The sequence below is a fragment of the Cavia porcellus genome, unplaced genomic scaffold (assembly GCF_034190915.1).
Source record: "Cavia porcellus strain 051 isolate PalLab524CR breed Dunkin Hartley unplaced genomic scaffold, mCavPor4.1 scaffold_24, whole genome shotgun sequence".
Taxonomy (NCBI): Eukaryota; Metazoa; Chordata; class Mammalia; order Rodentia; family Caviidae; genus Cavia; species Cavia porcellus.
This window is the reverse complement of record NW_026947507.1, coordinates 51,045,318-51,069,598: the sequence shown is the minus strand read 5'-3', so window position 1 is coordinate 51,069,598 and position 24,281 is coordinate 51,045,318. Positions and strand designations below refer to the sequence as shown.

The 24,281-nt window shown below is 43.8% G+C and overlaps 1 protein-coding gene and 1 long non-coding RNA gene across 7 annotated transcripts in view; one reads left to right on the top strand and one right to left on the bottom strand.

Annotated features, from left to right (window-relative positions):
- Ncoa7 (nuclear receptor coactivator 7) overlaps positions 1-24,281 on the bottom strand; it is a 116,620-nt gene that overhangs the window by 89,791 nt on the left and 2,548 nt on the right. For 3 of the 6 annotated variants that reach the window (XM_063235044.1, XM_063235046.1, XM_063235045.1), the window contains exons 2-3: positions 6,442-6,552; positions 4,954-5,034 (exon numbers count right to left, since the gene is read on the bottom strand). In XM_063235044.1, coding sequence (XP_063091114.1) covers positions 4,954-5,034; positions 6,442-6,491 — 131 coding nt within the window. In that variant the 5' untranslated portion in view covers positions 6,492-6,552. Of the gene's footprint in view, positions 1-2,663; positions 2,752-4,953; positions 5,035-6,441; positions 6,553-24,281 lie in introns of those variants that run through there. The other 3 variants (XM_005008140.3, XM_063235047.1, XM_063235048.1) reach the window with 2 other exon arrangements.
- On the top strand, positions 1,319-7,250 carry LOC134472764 (uncharacterized). The gene is made up of 2 exons (XR_010042731.1): positions 1,319-1,456; positions 7,069-7,250. It is a non-coding gene; the product is annotated as an uncharacterized LOC134472764 (long non-coding RNA).

Genomic DNA, 24,281 nt, shown 5'->3' with positions numbered 1-24,281 from the left:
TCTGAACAACAGACGCAGCACCCAGGAGGGGCCCTGGGGGTGGGGAGGAGGACGGGGTCGGACAAAGCTGGGTCAAAGAACACACTGTTGTTGAGCTGTGGTGCCAGCAGGAGTGCCACGACCGTCTTGGATTTACTGGTTTGAATGAGAAAGTCACACATTCGCTATGGACTCTTTGTAAGAAGTGAGTCCAGGTATGGGTCACCAGGCCCTTCTCGTTCAAGAAGGGAAAAAGGACCAGAGCTGGGCCACCTCACCATGTTCTGCTGGCTGCTTCTGCCCCCTCTGGGGGACGCTTCTGGCCTTTTCAAAGCCACCAGGAGGGCAGGTTACACTCAGTCGTGTGGCACCACTGAGGAGATGTAGGATAAAGGCCGTATATGTCTGTCCAGGTCACATGCTGGGGTGACCTTCGCTGGTCGGTTGGGTCCTGGGGGGAGGGTCAAGTCTGAAGAGCCGTCAGGGCCAGTGCCTGGGGAGTGACAGAGGCACTGCTGCCTGAAGCAGTGGGGGAGAAGGCAGTGTGTGGGAGGGAAATTCTGCTTTTCCCAGCAACTAGGGGACAAGGAGGTGGCACCCAGCAAGGCTAGGAAGAGAGAGCTAGAAGCTCACCACTGGTCCACCCAGTCTGCCTTCTTCTGCGCTCACAAGCCTCGCTGGACCCTGGCAGAGGTGGAAAGTAGACCTGCCGTGCAGCCCTATGCTGTATGCACTCCGGCACATTTTGGCCTTTGTTCCTTAAAAATATGCTTCCAGAGAACTCTGCAATCCACACATGGGGCTGGGGTCAGAGCGCAGTGATCAGCTGTGTGCTTAGCATGTGTCCTTCAAACCCCAGCACCCCACACACCCACTCAGACACACACACACACACACACACACACACACACATGCATGCAAGCTACAAAGATCACAGAAGCCAAATAATATCAAATGAGTGTGGCCGGATGAAGTCCTTTTGATAACAACACACAAACCTGCATTCTAACTACAAAGGGAAAACAGAGGGTACACGATGAAGACCCCTCAGAAAAATGTAATTTTTATATAGTACAAACAGTATAAAAAGTATAATTTGCCTTAGCAATTTAGTGTCTTATGTGGTTTTCAAGATCTGCCAAAGATCAAAGAATTAAGCCACGAAGATATAATCAACTAAGCTTGTATACACACATTATTTGCAAAAGAATGGTGTCATGGTTTATGTCTGTGTCCCCCAGGTCTCATGAGTCTGCATTGTGCATTTGTGATTGGTTCATTGTCTAGTGCTTGGATTGATCGTGTCAGTGCTCCACACACATAGGGGTGGAGCCAGGATGTGATGTAATGCCAGGAAGAAAGTGTGTCTTGCTGTTTGCTGGTTCCTGTTTTACTGTTTGCAGCCACCATGAACTGCGGCCCAGCCATGCCCGCCTGCCTTGGGGCCAACTGAGTGTGGACTGAAACCTCTGAAACTGTAAGAAATAAACCTTTCCTTTCCTAACTTGGGCATCAGGTATTTTGTCTCAGTGACGAGTAAAAAGTAACTAAGACAAATGGGAAAAAGTAATGTGACTCATCAAATCTAGAATAAGCATCCTCTACAAAACTGTGCCAAGTTTCTAAAAGCCAGGTTGGCCTGGAACAGAAGAAAACTCATCCAGACTTATCTGGAATAAATCTGTCCAGCAGTGAGACTGATTTATCCTTCTGCCTAGAGTTACACAGGCACATGGGCATATTCCAAGATATGCTGTAAGAAATAAGGATTAGGAGACACTCAGATCACTGATTTCAATTAAAATCATTATTACAGGATATTTTAAACTTGATTTTGCTTTGCTTCAATGCTAATGTGTGTGAGAGAGAGAGAGAGACTAACAGGGTTCGGGAAAGGGCTATTTAGCAAACAGTCAGACACTGTTTATGAAACCACATAATCAGGAGGCACATGCAAAGGAAATGTTGACTATTATTCAAAAGGAAAACGGGAAGGGAAGGAGGGAAAGAGCTGTGACAGCACACAGACCTTTAGGGGTAATGCTCCCTTCTGATCACCTCCAAACACTGGTAGGGATTTGTGCAAGGCCGTGCCATCTGGTTTAGGGAAAACTGACCACATGGTTCCGGCTGTGCCCTTGCCTGACTCCCCCTCCCCCGCCCCCTAGAGACCCTGCCTGGCTGCCTAAAGGCAGAGCTCCAGCAAAGTCTGTTTTACCTTCCCAGAAACAGCCCATGGCTAAGCCCTCAGGGCAGATCCACCTCCACCGGAAGGCATCCAAAAAGATTTACAATTTTGGTTGGATCTTTTCTGATTTTGAGTTTTTCAGTTGTTTCTTCTTTAAGTCAATTTTTGCTTTTAATAGTTTAACCACTTCTAGATTCCACTGCATAGCTAAACTAGAGCGCTCGCTCTATTTGGCAGTGACGAATCATGCTGTTTTAATAATACTAGACTTTTGTCCTTGTACCACTATCCTCATATTAATGGCACAAATAAGCATTTCGGATGTTTTTCTTTCATCATTAGAATACTATTCAGAACACATTTCTGAGCTGAAAGAAAAAAGCGGCTGTTTTTCCAGAAGAGTTTTGCTTCGCAGTCATAGCTTAACAGCTCCTCTCCTTTCTCTACATAGGAGGGACAAGAAAAGGGTAACACTGAACACGTTCTCGTGACTCACCAGTTACCAGAGGCACCAGGATCCTGAAGTGATTTTAGACTCAGACAGAGGAGGCACTGTAGTTTTCAAAAATCCCTATGGAGGGCATCTGTGGGCACAGAAGGAAGGAAAGAAGGAGAAAGAGAAGGGGAGAGAGGAAAATAAAAAAAGAGAGAAAGGAAGGGAGAATGGAGGGAGAAGAGAAGGAAGACCCTGATCTACCAGGTTCAGTGGTGAACCCCTACTATCCCAGCGACCACAAGTTCAAATCCAGCCTGGGCAACACAGCAAGACCCTGTCTCAAAATAAAATTAGAGCTAGGCTTACTTACACTATAACTTAGCAGCACAGTACTCCTAGCAGCACATCTCCAGTAGGCCAGTGACAAAAACACAGAACCTGCACCTTGACCCAGATTCACATTTTGCACAAAAATGAACTCAAAATTGATGACAGACTTAAATATAAACACAATACTATAAAACCTTTAGAAAACAACTCAGGGAACAATATTTAGGAACTTAGGGCTAGGCAAAGAAATGTCATATTTTCTACCAAAAGCAAAATTCACAAAAGGAGGAACTGATAGTCTGAACCATATCAAAGTTAAAAAACTTTTGTTCTGCAGAAGATTTTATTAAGCAGATACACCAGGTTACAAACCGAGAGAAAATACTAGCAAATCATGTATCTGACAAAGAACAAATATTTAGAGTTATACAGAATGCTCTTAATCCAACCACAAAAACTCAAAACAATTCGATTGGAAAATGGGTAAATGCATGAAAAAATTTCACCAAGGAGGAGACACAGACTGCCAATGAGCACATGAAAAGTTGTTTAATATAATTAGGCATTAAATCCAAATCAGGACTACACTAAGACATCACTACACACTTACTGGAATGTTAGCACCAAAAAAGCAGTAACACCTCCAAGTGCTGGTGAGAAGGCAGAGAAATGAGGTCCCTCGTGCCTCACTGACGAGACCCCAACTGGTACAACCGTTCCGGAAGAAGGATAGCGGCTCTTTAGTAAATGAAGCCCACACTTACTAGGGAGAGCCAGCAACTGCGCTCTTGGGCATTCAGCCCAAAGAAATAAGAATTCATGTTCCCATAAAGCCTTACACAGTGGTGATCCTAAAGTAGCTTTGGTTCTTAACAGCCAAAGCTGGAGACAATCCTAACTCTTCCATGGAAGAAGAATAAAGCTACAAAGATCCGCACAGACAATACTGCTGAACAACACGAAGGAATGAGTTGCTGATACCTGTAGCAGCCTGGACAGACATCAAGGAAATCAGTCTCTGACCACCTAGGGACTAAAACGTCCATACGCTAGGATTTCATTTTATTTCTTGAACTGAGTAATTACAGAGACTGAGGACATACTAGCAGTGGTCAGGAGTGACAGGCAGATAGAGCTGAGCTACACGAGGGCAGTGACATGGGATCCTTGGGAGGAACTGCTCTGTCTTAACTGTGTTATCGGCCCCACAAATCTGCCCCATCACCAAAATGCACAAATCTAACTATGTACAGGCGCACACACAATGGGTGCTGTGAACCTGCTGAGACCCAAGTAGATTGTGGTGACAATTTTGGACCACATGACTGCAAGGTGTTATCACTGCAGGGAAGTAAATGAAGGATACTAGGTTAAGTAATATTCTTTATGGCTATGAAGCCACAATTATCTCTAAGAAATCACACTGTTGTGGTCAGGGGGTGTGCAGAGAACAATTAGAATCAGGACACAGAATTGATAGTATTATTTTATGATGGTCACCCAGAGTAAAACACAACAAAAAGTGCAGGAAATCTGTCCACAACACTGACGACACAGAATATTCAGCCGAGGGCCTGGATCCCACAGCACTGTCTTATATGAGTCCAGATGGAAACCTAGAGCCCATGACAATGCCTCCCACGAGTCCAGCTGGAGGTCTAGAGCCCACAAGAAGGACTCATGCCAGTCTCTTTTATGGATCCTTGCTGGGAAAGGTCAGTGTGGAAGCCAAGAAGTCTATGACAGTGGGGTGAAGGAGCTGTGCTGGTAGATTGAAGGTTCTACACGGGAGTCAAGAATTCACGCTCAAAATAAGAACCAGGACTGTCCTGAAAAGCACCACAGTCATCCTCAGTGACATGGAGGCCTTGAGCTCCTCTGACGATAAGAACTGTCAAGTACATGCCAGAAAGCCCTCCTCCTGGAGATTAAACGCACATGTCTTCCCCCTCTGGAACCAGGAAACAATGCTTGATATAAGGACCAGAGCTCCCCCAAAGTGAACCACAGCTGCTCTCACCAACAAGGTTCCGAGCTCCTCTGAGGATAATGGTTGAACTCACACTGGGGAGGCCAGGCATGATGAGCTCCTCCAGAACCACTGGCAAAAAACAGGCAACACTTAGAGAAACCCACAGCACCTCAACCTTCTTCTCCATGTCTCTATGCTGGCAACTTTCCTCAAGTGGAACATCTACACTCAGCACCATGCTCATTTAATCCAGTTGGCATTAAGCTGACCACCAGCTTTCAATCCATAACATGGAAGGTTCTTATTTACTCTAAATGTCCTATCTTGCTAACATCTCACCCACCCTATGCCTGGTTTCGTCCTTTTCCAACCTCAGTACTCTCCATAGTCCTTACTCCCTAAGAGTGGGAAACACCACACAACAGTACGTTTAACTCTCATACACCAAAAACAGCAGTTTACTGTTCCTAACTGGCCACACTCTGTGCGGACAGCCCATAAAGCGGACAAAATACTTTCTGAGTCTCAGCGACCTCATCAGGAGAATGAGGCTAAAATAACCTGTGTCACAGATTTACTTTGAGAATAAATAAAAAAATAAAAAACACTAACAATAAATCCTCCAAGTATTTCCTTCCTTTTCCTATGAGCAAACTAAAATTCAGCTTAATTGCTAGATAAATACATTGACCAAAAAACACCTTTGGTTTCAGTTTCACGGTGCACATTTAGAAAAATGCATCTTTAGTTGGTCTAGACTGCAGGTTGGGGATAGAATGAGGCTAAACTCCTTTATTAAGCACTTCAGTTCCATGATGATCACATTCAGCCTAAATCCTCTGAGTGTCAAAGTGCTTTAGCTATCAGAATGGTTTATAAGTGTTTAGCATTCATTTTATTATGATGACTGGACACCTGATACAGAGATGTTTAAATTTGCAAACTGTAGCCAATTGCATACTGGGTTACTACCGTTCAGATAACAAGCACTGGGTATGCATTAGGTAAACTCAAGTCTAACAGTGACTCTGATTCCAATGATGTCACTTCACCCATGCCCTCTATTGTACCTATAAAATGCCTTTTTACTAATGAACCCCTCATGGAGTGACAGGCTTTAAATGCATCATACATTTTTAGTTACATAGCTCAATTCAGCTATGGAACAGTGGCAGCTGGGCACCTACAACTCAGAATTCAAGGTGAGCTGCTAAACACAGAACTGCAGAAAATGCAGGATGGCAACTGTCAAAGGAAGAAACCAACATTGCTTCTCTAATAAGTAAGCAAATTAAACAGGTTTAACATCTACTGCTTACTACTTTGTTTATGAGTAGTCACCAATCACAAGATGTCAAGTTATACTAGAGGACAAAGTCCCCTCAATATTTTTTAAAGCAATTTTTGCAAAATGAAGGCTTACTAACTGGAGACTTAGCTCAGTGGTGTAAGTGCCTGCCTGGCAAGCACAAAGTCTGGAGTTCAATCCTTGGTATCAGGAAAAAAAAAGAAAAAGAAAAAAAGAAGAAGGCTTACCGAGCAAAATAACTTTGTTTCCGTTCCTTCTTCTCTTCCTTGGTATCCATAATATACAACCCAAAGTGCAAAATACTTGGAAAAGTCCTTTGTAATCAGTGAGTCATAGCTCTGTAATGAAAAGAAAATAACAAAACAGGTGTAAATGAAGAGGTCTTGATGACAGAATGGAGAATAAAGCAGCATAGAGCTACATGGCCCCAAACGAAGGCAGATAAACTTTAACCAGGAAACAGTCACATGAGCCAAACCCAAAATGCAAATGTCCATGGGGTGAACGAACAAACCACAAAACTGCAATTAGAATGGAGATGCTAGATAAGCCAGGTGGCAGGTGGGTCAGGGACGGAGACCACACTGTTGTGCCTGACTCATAATTAACTATTATTTCAAAATATGCCAGAATGAAAACGTTCACTGTTTTCGTTCACTGACTTTGGAAGATTGCAGGATCAACCTGCAGATGCAAATTATTTTTTGTAAAGCCTTGAGCTCAAAAATCACTCCATCCGCATAATTCATAATGAATACATCTCACAGTCAATTTCGTAAAATGGCTGACCTAAGTGTCTCACAGAAATGTTTTTTCTTAATAAAAATAACCTTGGCGTTCTGTTTTATTTTCAGGAACAGGCCAGCAAGCCCGTCCCACTTGAGCAAATGTGGAAATGAAAGTACGGAGACTCAGGAAACCTTTCTTCAGAACAGTTTTCTCCGCCCGTTCTCCCCTGGCCCCAGCCAGCACACCCTCACCTGGCCTTGCTGGCTCTGGTGGTTTAAACCTGTAATAAAGGCTGCCTTCAGATCAATCTTCCTTAACTACCACTTTGGCCATGCTGTTACCCTGCTCAAACATTTCCAGTGTCTACAAAGCCTGCTTCACCAATCTCAATTTTCCGCAAAGCATTAACACCCCTTACACCTGTCCTTTTACCTTGAAGCATCTGTATGTTTACCAAGCAAATTTAAATTTTCAAAAATGCAAAGTACCCTCATCAGTCATGATTATTTACTTATTCATGTCAATCCAAGGGACAAGTGAATCCGTAACGCATATTCCACAGCTCCAGAGCACAAGGGTAAATGAGACATGATATATGCTCTGATGGAACTCACTGTCTGCCCAGGGAAACAAAGGATTTCAAAACAATGGGGTATGCACTAGTACAGGAGGCACTGGACACCCATTTAGCCATGCTGATTTTGATGCCTGTATTTCAGAGTATCTTGCTGTACACTATAAACAAACAATTTTAAAAATATATATTAATAAACAAACCCACAGTCTTCTGCAGAACCTACCCTCACTGTGTACACACACACACACACACACACACACACACACACACACACGGAGGTTGTGAGTATGGGCTTCCAGGTGAGGACCGGGAAGCAAGGTCATGGGATTCTCTACTGCCCAGATAAAGCAGGGAGCACAGTGCTGGAGGAGCTGAGTGGCAAGCCATAGACAGATCAGCCTCTGGAAAGCCCATCTACACCCAGTGATGAAACCTGAGCTCAAGCCCAGTGACACCCCTCCAGCCACCCTGCTCTGGGCCACCTTAGCTGCCATCACAACATGACCATGGTAGACCCAACAGCAATGCCTGCAACAGCTCTTCTCTCACTGGTCAGGATGGGCTCAGAGATGAAAGCAGTTTCCTCATCCCTGATACACAAACAAAGAGTTTTCCCCGAGCAGAGCACAGTGTGACCAAAGCACAGCAGGACAGGATGAGCTCCAGAAGATGAAGAGGGAGGAGCAGACTCCCAAGAAAGAGATTACAGCACAGAGCGGGAAGTAAGGAGGGTCCAGACCCAGGTGATGGTGGTCAAACAGGGTAAGTTGAGGTGAGCCCAGGAACCACAGGGAGTCAAGGTTTGGCGACCCATTCTACAAACAACACAGGACTGCAGAACAAAGCCCCTCTAAGTTTCTGCTTCAGCAGTAAAGCGAACTACGTCAGCAAAGACATGACATACACACAACATGAGGGCAGAGCATGTAGGCTACAAGGCACCCATCCCAGACGTGTCACCTTCAAGGTGCACAAGGATAATCAGCAGGGGACACTCAGTGTGGCAGTCAGGGCTACAGAAAAGGAATCTGATATCCCCAGCATATAGTTGTAGTTATAAGAAAGGAAAAAAACTGCAGTGATGAGATCATTCTGGAAGCTTGACAACAACACACAGGGCCTTGTGTGGAGACGATAGCAGAAATGTTTTTAACTCAACTGGGTCATTCCCAAGTCCCCCGTGTAGGCTCCATTCTGAGTTCACCATTAGGCGGGGAATTCAGACACCGGCACATAACTGAAGTGGAAGGTAGCGATTTAGCGTGGGCCAATGAATAATCCTAAGAATCTCCAGACCACGGTAAGGTCATCTCTGACTGTGGTGATTAATCTTTCAGGGAGCTCAGGGTTTCCCTGGGTGAAGAGAACTATGGAATTTCAGAAGGAAGCGATACAAGAATGAGCTTTTGCTTAGGGATGAGGGCGAAAAGAGCAAGACACATTTAGGCAAGAGAGAGAGACTGAGGCTACCAAGTAAGGAAAAGAGGTGAACCTTGAGCACTGTCTAGCAAGTCTTTTATTTCAGCACACTATCCTAAAGCTAGCTCATGAATCCTTGCAACAACATGACAATTCAGATACCTATATTTGCCTTACACTGAGGCTAAGAGATGCCAGTTGATTTCCCTAGTTCAACAGCACTGCTGTAGTGGAGCAGGGATGTGAAACCAGTGCGGTGTACACCGTGGTGTATTTCAGCAACCTTTGGGCCAGAAAGCAACTGTAGACAACTAGGTAAAGTACTGAGGCGCTCACAGCAGTGAGAGGAGGTTAAACATTACATTAAGGCAAATATAACTGGCCTTTACCAGGGGAGCCACTGAGGATGCCCAGTGGTGTACTGGTGACGCAGGAGGAGGAGGAGGAGTCAGGCTGTGATAAGGTTAGGCCGCTTAGATTCACTCAAGGATCTGAGTGATGAAAGAAAGAAGGAAAGGAAAGATGGTGGCAGCTCTCCCAGGCCCAGACTCACGGTGTGGGCTGAACCGGCTGGGGTCCTCCTCAGCTCTGCACCCTCATCCTTACCCTTTCCCAAGCTTGAGGTCACCTGTTCTCCTCCTCCTGACCAGATCAAGGCCGAGATCTGTGCTTTCTACCTTTCCCGACCACTTGGGTGCCCTTTTCCCCTCCTTTTTGGGAACTGGGCTCACAGGTCACCTCTCAGATACCGTGAGGCACCTGATCATATTCTGGGTCACGAGGACACTTCACTTGGCCTTCTCAGCTCCAAACCATAAGCTGCCTTCCAGTCAAGCAACACCTGATTCACATTTCCCCCATACTTCCCTGAATAGCTGCCATGGAAATATGTAGAAAATACACACAAATATTAAGCAAGGAGCTAAATTAATCCAGAATCAGACTGCACACCAACATAAACCCAAGGGTTCCTCCCAAATTAAGAATTATTTGAAGTACAGGGATGTAGTCTTGCACTGGCCTGGTGAAGACTCTGGAAAGATCAGGATTCTAGCTCTGTCTCTGCCATGCCAGGTGGTTTATTTTGAAGCTCCTCTCCTACAAGCAGGGGTTGTAACAACCCCTGCTTATTAAGTTTCTCCTCATGAATAAAAAATGAAGCCATAACAATCTAATTGGAAAATTTTTATATTGCCAGCTGAGCCCAAAGCTAACATTTGATTCTAGTAGAAAAATATTGATAGAAATAAGCAAAAGAGAAAAGGATTAAATGAGCCAAGAAGTGACAGGTGGTACAGCCGTATCTGTTTAGAACTAGGGAGGCTTCATTATTTCTCAATATTCCATTAGATAAAATACAAATATGCTAATGATCGGTGTCTTCTAAGTGTCTATGAATCTTTATTTCACAAACAAGAAAGATGCACTCTTTTCAGCTCTAAACATACTAGCAGATTAACCAGAATGAGGTTGGCAGTGCATGCTGTAAACACTATCTGCACTGAACACCCCTGCTATGACTTGTATCTAGGTGTCACCCCAAAGCTTCATGCAGTCACAGGGGCGCTTTTTCAGAGGTGGCTGAATCTAGAGTGTGTGACTGATTCAGGGTGCCATGCGAGGATTATAGGTGGGTGATTACTACATCAGTTCATTGATTGGTTTGGCACCGCCCAATCCCAGTAGCCTGGAAACGATAAAAGGGACAGAAAGAGGCTCGTCCTGTCCCTTGCTTGCTTTGCTGCCTTCTGCCCACTGTGAAATGCTCTCCTCTGTGATGCCTTCTCCACACTACCCTGCTTGGAGCCAGCCGATGATGGACTGAAACATCTATAAATGGAACCAAATAAACCTTTTCTCCTTTGAACTTTGGGTGTCAGCTATCTTGTCTCAGCAATGAGAGAAAAGGAACTAAGACAACCATACAGCAGCCTACTGGCTTCAGTGCAGAACCAAAGCTCTCTACACCAGCCTCTAATGGAGATGGCATTTTCCATTTTAAGTGGTTGTAATGGGTTTCTTAGAAGCCTTTCATTCATTTAATGTCGACTTTTCCCCACATCAATACACAACAGATTCCTTCAAACACTAGCTTCAAGCATCACCTGCATTAATGCTGCACATTTATGAAGCAGTATAAGACCTACCTTCCGTTTAAATGTTTCTTTTTGCAATCCCAAATCAGGATAGCCATGCTAAACCCAAAGGTAGTTCATTCTTCCAAACAACAGCAGAGAAAAGCCCTATCTCATAAAACTTGTTAAAGAAAAACTTTTTTTGTGTTCCCTACTGCAGATCATGGCACCATTCAAACAGAATTTAAGAAGGAAACTAGCAGAGGTTCCCTGACCACATGACACCACAGTTTTACGCTGGACTCCACAGCACAGCACAGTTTTCTGGATTCACATCAATTCACTGTGGATCCTTGACATTCAAGGATGACTGCTCAGGACTAAGCTATTTTGTCCACTAACTGTTTTCCCAACAACGTGTTTCCCAACACACACATGAAACCAAGGCAGGAACACTGGTCACGAGTTCAGCCACTGACGCGACAGGCCAAATACACCCTCCTGTGCAGCTATTTCCTCCAAGAAAACATTTATGTTTATACCAAAACATGACAGGTGTTCAGTCTCAAAGTCACACTGTCAACTAAGCAAAGGAAGGACATTCAAATCTTGGTGGTCACCAAGGTCAAAAATTTGAATACCTTCAACAAGAAACCTAAAGAGAAAGACACGGAACCAGACATAAAGGTGTGCGATAAAACCTGTAAGGGGTGAAAGCGGGGAGCAAGGTCCCCAGTTAAACAAATGTGTATCACGAAAGACAAAGTAACAATTGAAAACAACTGCACAGCAGCAAAGAGACCCGAAGCTACGTCTCAGACAAGGTGATATTCCAGGAAGCACCGGCTGTGTGGAAAAGTGGGAGGTTTTGGATGGAAAAATGAGTAGATAATCCTCAACCCTAGTCCCTTTTTTTGTCTGCCTAGGGAACTTAAATTTGACCTGAAAAGAATTAAACAAATGAAGGGTCTGTGCTCTCTGGCCTAAAAAGAGTGAAGAAATTCCACTGAAGTCCTAATTTTGCTCAATGAAGGCTCTGTCCTGGGCCAGAGAGATTTCTCAGGTTCTACGGGCAGATCTGGAAATGAGATTTCTACCAAGTAGGGATCGGGAATCAGGAATCGCCAGAGATGTGGGGAATGGCATCAATTTGAAAACAGACAAATGATTTTAACTTTCGGCATTCAAGACTGTGCCGCTATGGACTGGAGATCATCTCTACCCAAGGAATTCCTGAGAAGTGATTAGAAAATGCAAGTTGTTGAAGACCTAGAATAAAAACTACAAACCCCAAGACCCAGGATACACCCAGAAAAAACAACCCATCTGGAGAACAACAAAGTGGGTTCCCCTTCTCCATGGGCCAAGGGCCCTGATGCGGATGAAAAGCGGAAGATGGTGCCCATCAGCCAGGAAGCTCAGGAGAACCCACAACTGCAACTCATCTGTTGGGAAAACAAGAAGCGGGTGCAAAGGCCCACAGCAGAGAGGGGGAGCGACTCCTGCGGCACAGGAGGAAGGAACTCAGGGTCTGTCATAGGCCCCAACACCCCAAACAGGGCAACAGGAGTCTCCAATGATGAAGGCAGAGGGGCTGGGGGCCTCGGGCAGATGAGGCTATGACAGTTTCAGGCAGGGAATCCCGAGTGGGCTGGCAGGACTGGCACACAGGGCCAGTGGAGAAGGGAGGCCGGATCGACACAAGTGTAGTCAAGCTCCACTGATCTAAGTTCCGTCTTTGACAGAACTACTATTCTAGGCAACCAGGAAATGAAGCAGGCACTGTGTAACTCCATTTAACAGGCATCTGATCAGTTCCTCTTTAGCTGCTTTGGGACAAGATGGAAACCTGTGGGCTGGATTTGTGGGTGGATGGCACTGTGCTTAGGTGGATGAAGAAAATCACTGAATCACTGAACCAAGAGGTGTGTGCTGACTGTCTAACCTCAGCTCAGAGCTGGAAGCTGACCTCTGTCTTCAGTCTGCAGGGAGGATGGTAACTGCAAAATGGAGTGTTTTTCTTAGGCTTAACCCTGGCCAAGAGATTTATCACTGACTTGAAGGAAAACACAAGTATCCTTAATGACCTTCAGGTAGGAAGAAAGAACATTTAATAATAGCATTCGGGTTCAGAAAGAGCTCAGCTATATGTAGAAAGGAGTCAATTATTATGTTACAGCTTAGCCTGTATGGACACTGGCTTTGGGGGACATATCAGATCCAAACGGTAACAGCCAGGTTTGGGCTGGAAAGAATACATGGGGCCAGCTAACAACTGCTTCTGAACATCTGGAAAATCTTTATCCACTATGGGGGTTCAGATTTGCTAGCTCTTCAGCAGGTATCTGAGACCAGGCGTTAGCTACAGGAGGAGAATGAAGTGGCTTGGGGAAAGGAAGAACCAGCTTAGAGGCCAGGACCTCTCAGAGGCAGGTGGGGGAGCCTGCTTATCTCCAAGTCACTGAGTACAAGCCGGCGAGTACTTTATGTGACTGCTGCAGGGGAGTTTCCACACCTGTCAAATCTAACACTCTGTGTACTTTACAGTAAGCCTTTTACAGTATTGAAATTTTATACTTGTACGTAATTTTATAAAATCTGTATGACAGTCAAAAAAATAAAGCAATTCATAAGCATTTCAATAAGAAAATTTTCAGAACAACTACATTAGAAGACATAATGAAGTCCTCACACGAATGCTTATGCAAGATGAGTTTGGATACAGGAGAAATAAGATCAGAAACCTCCTCACTACATAAAGGAAATGGGAGGGCAGAGGTGATGTGATGGGGGGAGGGGTCTGTTGTACTTTGTACCTAGGTACAAAGATGTGCCCCCAAAACCTCCTGAGCTCACAGCTGGGACCTGTGGAAGAGACTGGATGGCGGGACCCGGGAGGGAGGTTCTGCTTGGAGAGGCGGGTCCCTGAGAGTGTGGTTCTCTGCTTCCTGGACGCCATGTTGTGGGCACCTTTTCCTCCACCAAATGCCTGTGCCACGCTGCCCTGTCACAGAGCCAGGCACTACGAACTGAAACCTCTACAAACTGAGAGCCAAAATAAACCTCTCTTCCTTTAAGTTGTGGGGTGTCAGGTCTATGCCTCAGTGGCAAGAAAAGTGACTAAGACAGCGTGGAACACTGCAATGAAAATTGCTGCTATGAATAATGACTGGCCGGATATTTCCAAAGGAGAACTTGGCACAAACCCCTTTCTTTCCTTTAGAGTATCCCAATAAATATTTACGTAGATCCTACAGAAGATGTGAAATTCTTGAGTACGAGACAGTTCTTCATTTCTTGGGACATTCCCACTCACAGTAGGACACTGGGCACCTTTATTTCCCCCAAGCTAAATGCCAGAAGTGCCTTTTATAACCATGCCACGCAAAAACACTACCAGGGAGGCAGGGCCCTGCAACCACTGGGGACTCCACATACCCCAAAGCTCTGTCACATGATGCTCTGTGTCTCTTCGACATGACACTGAGCTATGCGTGCTACCCAGGCACAGACAGATCTAACTAGAATGCAGATTCTACCACCTACAAGGCATGGGGTCTGGGGTAAATTACCAATTTCTCTAACACCTCGTGTTAAAGAGTTGCCACAGAGACTAAATGCCTAGATGGTAGGGCCGGGGATACAGCTCAACACCACGGAGGCTGTCTGGCAAGCACAAGGTCCTGAGATCAAGTCCCTGTTCAATAAGTAAATAAGTAAATAAATAATAAATGTCTAGACGTTGTTTGTACCATCTGATGTCCTGGTGAACAGAAAACTCTACCCACTGATTCAATCCAAGCTTTCAAGTGTTCATGAAATATCACTTCCAGTGACACCCAGAGCTAGATCCAAATCTGCCCCATACAGGAAAACCATAGTTTTGAACGTGAACAACATGACTAATGTTTTAAAATTTAATGCCAACTCATACTATTTCACTGTAGGAGAGGTAATGTTCTCAATCCTTTTCTGATAAAGAGTCTGAAGTTTACAAAGATTAAATAATTTATTCAAGGTCAAAGAACTGTCAGAATTAGACCCAGTGTGATCAGCTCTTATCTGATCCCACAGGAGGAGCCACTAGGAATAGCCTCTAATGCCAGGCTATTACTGTGCAGAATTTTCACATCCACTTCGGGCTTCTCCCCAGACCTGACTACAGTAAAGAAATGAGACAGAACACCATCTTTCTGGCAGTTGTCCTTGAGGCTATAAATACCGAGTGGCCACTGCCACTCAGTACTAAGTACACAGCAGTGAGCACATCGGTGGCTTCCACAAATGTGTACTGTGCTGATTATACATTTAAAGCACCACCAGAATACGTCTCACAGCAGTTTATAGCTTCTTAGCTTCTGTTGTTCTGGAATGCAATCTTTGCTACTATATTCCCCCACAGAAAACAACTGGCAAATAAAAAGAACCAAGATTTGGCATTTTGATTTTTTCTTAAAAGCTTATTTCTTTACTGATCTTAAATTATAAATGGTAACTTGTTTGTAAGGACTAAAACTGTGATAGAAGTCAGTTTTGAGCAGTCTTCTATCTACACATGAAACAGAGGGAGAAATCTGGGTTACATTATCCAGAAAGTTCCCCGAGTCATGCAGGACAGAGCGTACTCTGGTCTCATCTCTCTCACCATGGAGAAAACTTGCCCTCTATCATCATCGAGCACTGCTTTGGGAGTACCTACTGCACGCACAGGACTGCCCCTCACCAGAGCTGGGAAAGCTGGTGACACACATCCTGGTGGACTTTTGGAGCTCCCGCATACACCACATTAGCACTAGGTTCCTGCAGCATAGCCTAAGGCTCATTCTGTCCTCAACGAGAATAAATGTGGGTCTGTCAGATGCTCCTTTACTCTTTAGGATATTTCTATTGATGAATTATCGATTATAACTTTATGAGTTACAATAAGTTAAATGATGAGTACTTAACAGGAAAAAAAAATCACAAAAAGCTTTGAGTTTTTAATATTTGAGTGTTTAAAAAAGTCATCAAAATTTTCAACATCGACTGGCTTTTGGTGTACACACTATAAAAGAGAACATCAGAAATAAATTCCCATATAAACTACAATAAGAATACCAGTAGTATTCTCCAAAAACAAAAACAAAATCTTCCCTTCCATTAGCACACCTGAGGCAATCTGCACACTTGAGGACAGCACATTCCGTACACATCGCCGCTCACACTGCCAGCCCCCATCCTTCGTCTTCCCGGTCACTTTGTAGGACATACTTAACATCTTGCTGGTCTTGCTGCTCTGTCAAGAGGTTCTTATTATATACTGTGCAGTTAACAGGAACATAAAACATCAATAACTTATTAAATTCTTAATATGTATGGAGCATTCTGAATAGACCTCAACATTTCACATCAGCTGTGTACTTCCTTACAAAGCCTAGACGATAACATCAGAAATAAATTCCAATGTGAACTGCAATGAAAACATCAGAACTCTACCCCAGAAGTAAGCTTTGCGTCAGCTGTCACCCCCAAGGCAGTCTCCACACATGACAACTGCTTATCCATACACAAGTATCGCTTATACTGATAGCATGTATGTGTTGCTTTCCTGTACTTTTTTGCAGAGCACAGCGGGACATCTTATTTTCCTATTGTCCTAGCAGGTCTCTGCGATGCTGCTCCTGTCTGTTCACCAATGTGTTCCACAATTTGTTTGCACAGCTCCCTGCGCAGAAGCACTTTATTTTTCCTCCGCTGTTAATCATCTCTTAAGCGCTTCATTCCCAAACTTGTAAGAAAATTTCTCCATGATATTTTGTACTTATTTTCCTTGTAACTATCCAACTATGCCACATATATTTAGGATTCAGTAAAATACAACCTTTGGCCAATACTTTGTGTTTCAATTAACACCACAGCTGCCACACAATTCATCAACAACATCTATTCCACCTGCAGTTTTGTTTCCATCTCAGGCTTCCATTTTTTCTTTTTTTAAGAGAACAGAAGAAAAACAATAAAAATGACACAAATTTTAAAACAAGACGATAGGAAATTAACAATGCAGTTCTCTTCCTTATCTGAACCAAGGAGGTCTGCACTCTTGCCCCTGTATTGGTTGATTTTTGTTCCATTTCACAGTCACTAGAGCACTGGCTCATCATCAAAGTTGTCAACATCATGATCATGATCATCCACTCACACCACTCTTCTGTCATAAAAGTGTATATTTTACCATAATGGATCATCTTTATCATCCATGATGCATAAGTAATCTTTTTTCTCTTTTGTCTTTTTGAGACAGGGTCTTGCTATGCAGTTCAGCCTAGCCTTGAGCTCACTTTGTAGTTCAGACTGGTCTTGAACTCCCAATGATTCTCCTGCATCAGTCTCCGTAGTGCTGGGATTACAGGAGTGCACCACCACACACAACTAATGCATAAGTAATCTGATGGTTCATTTTTGACCTACTCTAAAACTTAAAAATCTAGTTTTTCATGTGCTACTATACTAAATTGTGCTACTTCTGTCAGAAAAATCAAAAGAAAATTTTTTATTTTTTTAATGAGTCCTGGAGTGGTGTGGGTCTACAGGACCCTCTGTGATGCTTGGATAAACATATGCAAAGCCAGTTAGTACACACCCCTTGCCCTACATCATACCAACTGGATAACACACAGATTGTTTCCTGTATCCCTCAGGGAAGTCTTAAGATGCACAGCTGGCTACTATAACACTGAAGTACAAGTGTACAACAGAAAAGAAATGAGTCTGCTGGACCCAGGATTATTCCTTGAGGGAAATGAGATCTAAAGACCAACTGAAAGGCTTCCACTATCATCAAATTAGGAAGCAAGTGACACTGGAAGAAAAGCTTGTTCTCAAAAGTTGTATAATTCATTTTAACACTATCAGACAGACTCATCTCTAGGATCACAGAGTCTCTGGCCTGTTCAACTTTTACACATTTTCTAATCTGTCCCCAAATGTACAAAACAGCCTCATTCTTCAAAGCCTTGCAAGACACAGGTGCCAAGGTGCATCATGGTACACTGGTACCAAGAGCTTGGAGCAAATGTCATCACAGCTTCATGAGTGCCGTTCTAGCACCTAACCCAACTCCTTCAAGTCCAGCAGAGAAAAACGTGTGAGCAGTAGTTACCACTATGATCACTAATTATTAGCAGCATTATTTGGGGAAGGTGTATTTGGTGGGTCTGAATTAAGAGTTAACTGGTGAAAACCAAACCAATAAGATGTTTAAAATAAATGAAATACTTTTCCCCAAACCACACAGTACATGGCCTATGAACATTAGTCTTCAAAAATTAATTATGAGTGCCTTCTGAAACTTATCAGTAAGAGACACAAAGCTCAGGTAAATCACCAGTTCTTTATGGGAAGGGCCACATCCATAGATGAGATGGAAAAATGTATTTTTATGCCTGTTATTTAGTTACTTATCTTAAAGAGACATGAGATCAATTTATTAGAAGCAGAGATAAGACGCACTCAGGAGCAGGGTGTGGATCAGAGAAGAGAGGCACCCAGAAACTAATCTATTCTTTAAGTACATTTTCTGTTAAAGCTTTATTGAGATGCTTCAAAGTGAAGTTCTTATATCCAAAAGAAAAATGGCTCTTTGTTTCCAATTATGCACTTCCACCTCTCACATCAATAAGAGAATTATAGTCATCCACATCCTTGGAGTCATGGTTTGAATCTGGAATGTTTCTCAAGTATCTCATTTGTGTTCAAGGTGCCGGGATCACAAGGGTGCCACCACTGTGGACCTGGAAGGGTTCGGCTCCCTCTCCGGCTGCCCTCTTTGTGCTAACTAAGCTTCCAGACCCCTGTGAGGTGGGCTGCCTTCCTCTGTCAGACCCCTTCACCATGCCTTGGTTTCTGCCTTAGAGCCTGCAGGCCATGGACTAAAACCTCCAAAACTATAAACTAAAATATACCACTCCTCTAAGCTGGATATTGTGTCCCAGCACAAAACAACCAACACAATTTGCTGTGACTGTTGGTGCCTTGCACTAGCACAGACTACATGTACATTCCCCTCCAGTTTGCTGTGTGACTTGCTCTGTTGAGCAGACTATGGAGAGTAATGATCTACTTATCTGACATGAGGCCCAAGAAAGCTCTGGAGACAAAGACCTGAACAGACCTGAAACAGACCTGAACTTCAGCCCCAATTGTCAAGTCCAACTCAGCCCTGCCAAGCACAGCACTGCCAAGCACAGCCAAGAATAGCCAAACTGCAGTCAACCTGCCGGTCCATCAGTGTGACATAAGTATCTGCAGATCTCAGCCACGGAGGTTTGGAGACTGTGATGCAGCATTATCAAAACTAAAACCCAAAGACAGACCCTGAGAAACATCCTGATCCACAGGCCACTTTAGGGAATTTTAACAGGCAGGTCAAACCACACAGCATAAAATATTGTACTGAAAATCTTTACCAAGTCGGGGCTACCAAACCCCAGAGACAAATCAGTCAACAACCTACACAAAGAACTGCAGAAGCTTCCTTGCCTTCCACCTGTCTTTCGTACTGTGTTCCATGGTGACCACTGACAACCTACACACTGTTCGTATATTCAACTACAGATTCTGATATTACTTGTTATTATGGGTTGAATCGGGCCACACCAAAAAAGATGATAATCATAGTGAAGTTACAATGCTCAGTACCCCAGAAAATAACTTTATTTGGAGATTGGGTCACTGCAGATGTGAGTGGTGAAGAGGAGGTCTTCCTGGAGGAGCGTGGGTCCCGAACCCAGAATGACTGGCATACTGTAACATGTAGCACAGGGATACGCACAGGCAGAAGCCAGCAAGGTGGACGCAAAGCTCGGGGACTGCAGCTGCATGTCACGAGGACCATAAACCACCAGGCGACAGGCAGGGGTGAGGAGGTTCTGCTAAATGGCCCTCCAGCACTGCTACAAAATCAGTATTTTTTGTTTTAAGCTGGCAGGTGTGGAGTACTCTGTTATGGCTTGTCTAGGAAATTAATTCACACACTGACTTTAAATTACTAGACCATAACTGCTCCCGAAGGACACTGCTCCAGAAATCCTGCTACCTTTCCACTGTGTCATTTTTTTGTATAGTTTAAGAGAAACACAGCCATGTTATCAAAAGAACTGGTAAATCTTATTTTGAATACTGAAGCATAAAACTCATTCATCTGGATACAGCTGTATCCAGGAGGCAATCAAAGCACAGTTTACTCAAGGAGGAGGACTAAAAACTCACTGGACTGTTAAGCGTATGTTTTACTGTTAAAGGGGCTTGGAAATATTCTGACAGTGCAGATTTATCATGAATTCTGCCACCGGCATCATACTGCCTTTAGCGGTTTTAGAGCTTCACATTCCTCCCAGTCACATCACAAGCCCTGTAAGAGATGGAATGTGCCACACTGCCCACACACGTGCCTGGGTGCACATGCAGGTGCACACGCATGCCACTCTGTCCACACATACACAGGTGCACACACATATCACCACTCCTCTCCAGGTGGGACACAGAACCTATGCTTAAGCTGATTTTTGATTTGTTATAATTACATAACAGGAATTATCTTCAGATTAGTTGTCTTCACTTTTAAAACACTCAGCACTGATAAAATTATCTGTGCCCAAAATACTAATTTTTTAATTTATCCCTACATGTTTTCTGTACTTGTCCTGTTTGCTTACAAGCCAAGTCATGAGACGATGATAAAGACCCTCCAACAATTTCTCTCCCTGGCTCTTGTGGATGCACGAATCCCACTCTGGAAATCACCATTCATAGACGCTGAGGGCAGACATGTGAAAACATTCCCTGGGATTTGGTCTCTTCCCAGAAACAGAAGATGTACAAAGGTTTCTAATTTGTAAACTGTGAACACATTCTCTGACAGACCCTCAAAACTGTCTTAGATCAAAGAAGTAACAGTTTAGCGCCATAAGAGGATTAATTTGCAATTACTTGACCCCTATTATAAATGCACTTGATAACTGGTGTTCTTTGTAATTGAACCCATTTGTTTCCAGGTTTTAGGAATAAAAATCATTATCAGATCATCAAGCAGATATCTATCTCTAAGGCTGAAAGGATCAAGCCATGCTGATATCTGATCTTGAAAATAAGAAAAAGAAAAGAATGTGCAAATGGGAAGACAGAACCAAAAAGCCACCAGTCAATTCTAAGAATGTCGTCAACATAGCAACATACAGTTTTTCTATGTTCCCTGTGCATGCTCTGTGGAGAACGCTCTACTAGCAAGCTAAAGGGCACAGAGTAATTAGCACACAACCCTGAAGAAAACCAAGCAAGAAAGCAGGTCAATATTCAATGTATTTGTGGTACAAATAGTCTAAGAGACAGGAGAACAGAAATCAAGCTGAATGCATGGCTAAGACACTGCTCGTGAAATTCAGTATCAACCTAATTCTGGAAGACGGACTTCACAGAAGAAACAGAATTCAGATAGCACAGCAGCAGGACAGGAATTAATTCTCCCATACAAGCAGGACTGGCAAGGATCCTGGTCCCACTTGGGAGTGCTGCGTTCACATGAGTTGGGAGCGCAGGTAAGGAGGAATGTGTGAACGTGGAGAGGACAGGGCACCCACCATCACCCAAGCAGCAGTTTCCAGCTTGAACTCCCAGGAGAAAGCCACTACCACAGCATCCTACACAGCGGTCAGAGGGAATACCTTTTAGAGACGAGCGCCCAAACTGCAACCCCAAACCCATTTGTTGATCACAAAGTTCCAACACTGCAATTAAACCTGAACACTGAGGTTTTAGCCTAGGAAAAAAAATCAACTCATACATTAACATCTTTTGTCTGAAATGAAAAACACACATGCCACAGTTAGCCACAGATCATTCTGCCCTGGTCGTTTTATTCTTCAAGATACTCACGGCTCAGGGGCAGCAGAATGTGTGCCCAGCATTCAAGAGGCAGAAACGAGAACAGGAAAGGAAAGGGGCATCTTTACACTAAGCAAGCTGAGTGCAAGAAAATACCAAGCAGATGACGTGTGGGTGAAGACACGAAGGAAGTGAAATATTAGCAGCTTTGAAGAAAAGAAAATGTGAAGTATATCACAAAGAATATGCATCTGATGAAGTCAAAAATATAAAAATTCTACCACAGACCGGTACTAAACTTTAACAATCATCATTGTAATACACATGACTAACAAATTAAAAATGTGAAAAAATGTAAATCAGTGATCCCATCCATGGAGAAAATCTTAGTATTTTGTCACTTTGTCTTCCATAGAGACTCATTTTTAAATCCAATTTGGGTCTTCTGAACATACCACTGGAGGTCTGATTCAATGTCTCCCACGTGATTAAGTAGTGTTCAAAACCATTATTTTAATGGCTATATATGCATAAATGCATTATCATTGTAAAAATGGCTCCGCCGTTGGATTTTTCTCATTTTCACCCAATACCCTCAGTAACAGTTAACAGAGAATTGCTTACCCTGCGCAGGCAGCGTTCCAAGCACTGCACATAAGTCAACTTACCTCATTCTCTGAACGATGTAGGTGGCTACTATTATTACCTTCACTTGACAGACAAGAAGAGTCAAGGCACAGAGAAATTAACTTGTCTGTGCTCGCACAGGTGGTGAATTCCGAACCAAGTCACCGGCCCTCTACACCTCTGCCACTCCTTGCAGGGACATGGGGCGGCCCTGGACATCAGCCTCCTGCCAGACAGCTTCCTCAGGAGTGTCTTGGAGCAGAGGCACCAATGCCATGGGATTCCAGGAGCGAAATGCCCCCATCCTGAACACATCAACCCACCCCCTCCACCTTCCAGCTGTCACTCACCTCACACCTGCCAGACTCCTTATGGCCTCAACCTGATAATCTGTGCTTCCTCGATGCAAAGAAGTATTTTTTTAAATGGCTCACTACCTTAAATTCCTATCCTGTGAATTTTCAATTCCTACTCCTTACTAAGCTGTTTAACGTTCAATTGCAGTTAGTGTGATTCGAAATACCAGACTACTGCTTGTTCACTTGGACCCTTCAGGCAGGTGCTCCCTCAGGGGAACCCACCAGAACAGATCAGTAAGGACTTAGGAATGAATGCCTGAGAGTCCACACAAGGTCTGGCCATACTGACATACAGAGTAATCCTCTGAGACTGAGATTTGTACCATGTTGCAGAGGCTTTGCTCCATCCAGTGTCTGGGCATTTATTACTGTCACTTATGCAATCTTTAAATTCCAGTGTCAACATGCAGGAAAACAAATCAGTAAATAGGATGTTTGCGCAGCAAACAGAATTATAGAAGAAAAAAGGGAGATGGTGAGGAACCATACACCTGCCTAAGTGTCTCATGAGTGATTCTTGGTCACAAGGCACACCTGGTTAATGGTAAGTAAAAAACTGCACAGAAGCAGGCTAAACAAACTATTAAATTCTTCCTCCCTCAATCCTTTGTTAATTAGTCATCAAAAGCAAATTACCTCCTGTGGGGTATTATGCAATAGAACCCAGTGCCCAGGGCCCCCTCTGAGGACTCTGGGTCGGAAGCAGAAAGTCTCAGAGTTATTTCTTGGAATTAGGTATTCTGTCCAGGTGGCCCACGTCACCCATCTGGGCCAACGTTTAATATTCTCAATTAAAAATAATTTTTATCACATTGGATCCCTAAATTTCAGAGACACCGTAAGTGGAGGCTTCAGTCTCTTTCTATACCAACTACAGAAGAAAGCCCAGAGTCAGAGGTGTGGTCTCTGAGACTCCTGCTCTGATGGCTATCATTAAAAGGAAAAAGGACCATCCAGCCTTCCTGCACACAAACCTCCGAAAACACTGTTTTTCTCAATTACACTTCTGATCAAATTCAGGCCATCTGCAGGTGCTGGCATGCGCAGAACAAAGGCATTTTGTGCCTCATCAAAGGGAGATGTATGCAACAATTATTCAGCCATATCTTCCTGATATTCCAAACCCAAGGTTCCACAAATTTACTTCAGTGCATTGCCCCCCCAACCTTAATACTTCTCATTCTTGTATATATGAACTGAGTGGATTCTGTTTAATGTAAACAAAAAGGAAACGTTCACAGGTTGAGATTTTAAAAGGGCAGAAAATGAGCTTTAGCAAGGGAAAAGAGAGAGCTCTGTAAGGCCAAAGCTAGAGGAAGACACCAAGGGTGAGACAGAGTAAATCAGATCTCAGGGGAGCACTGCCCAGGAGAGGTGTTCGTGGGGGCGGGGTGCAGGGGTCAGAGCCAGGACCCAAGAAG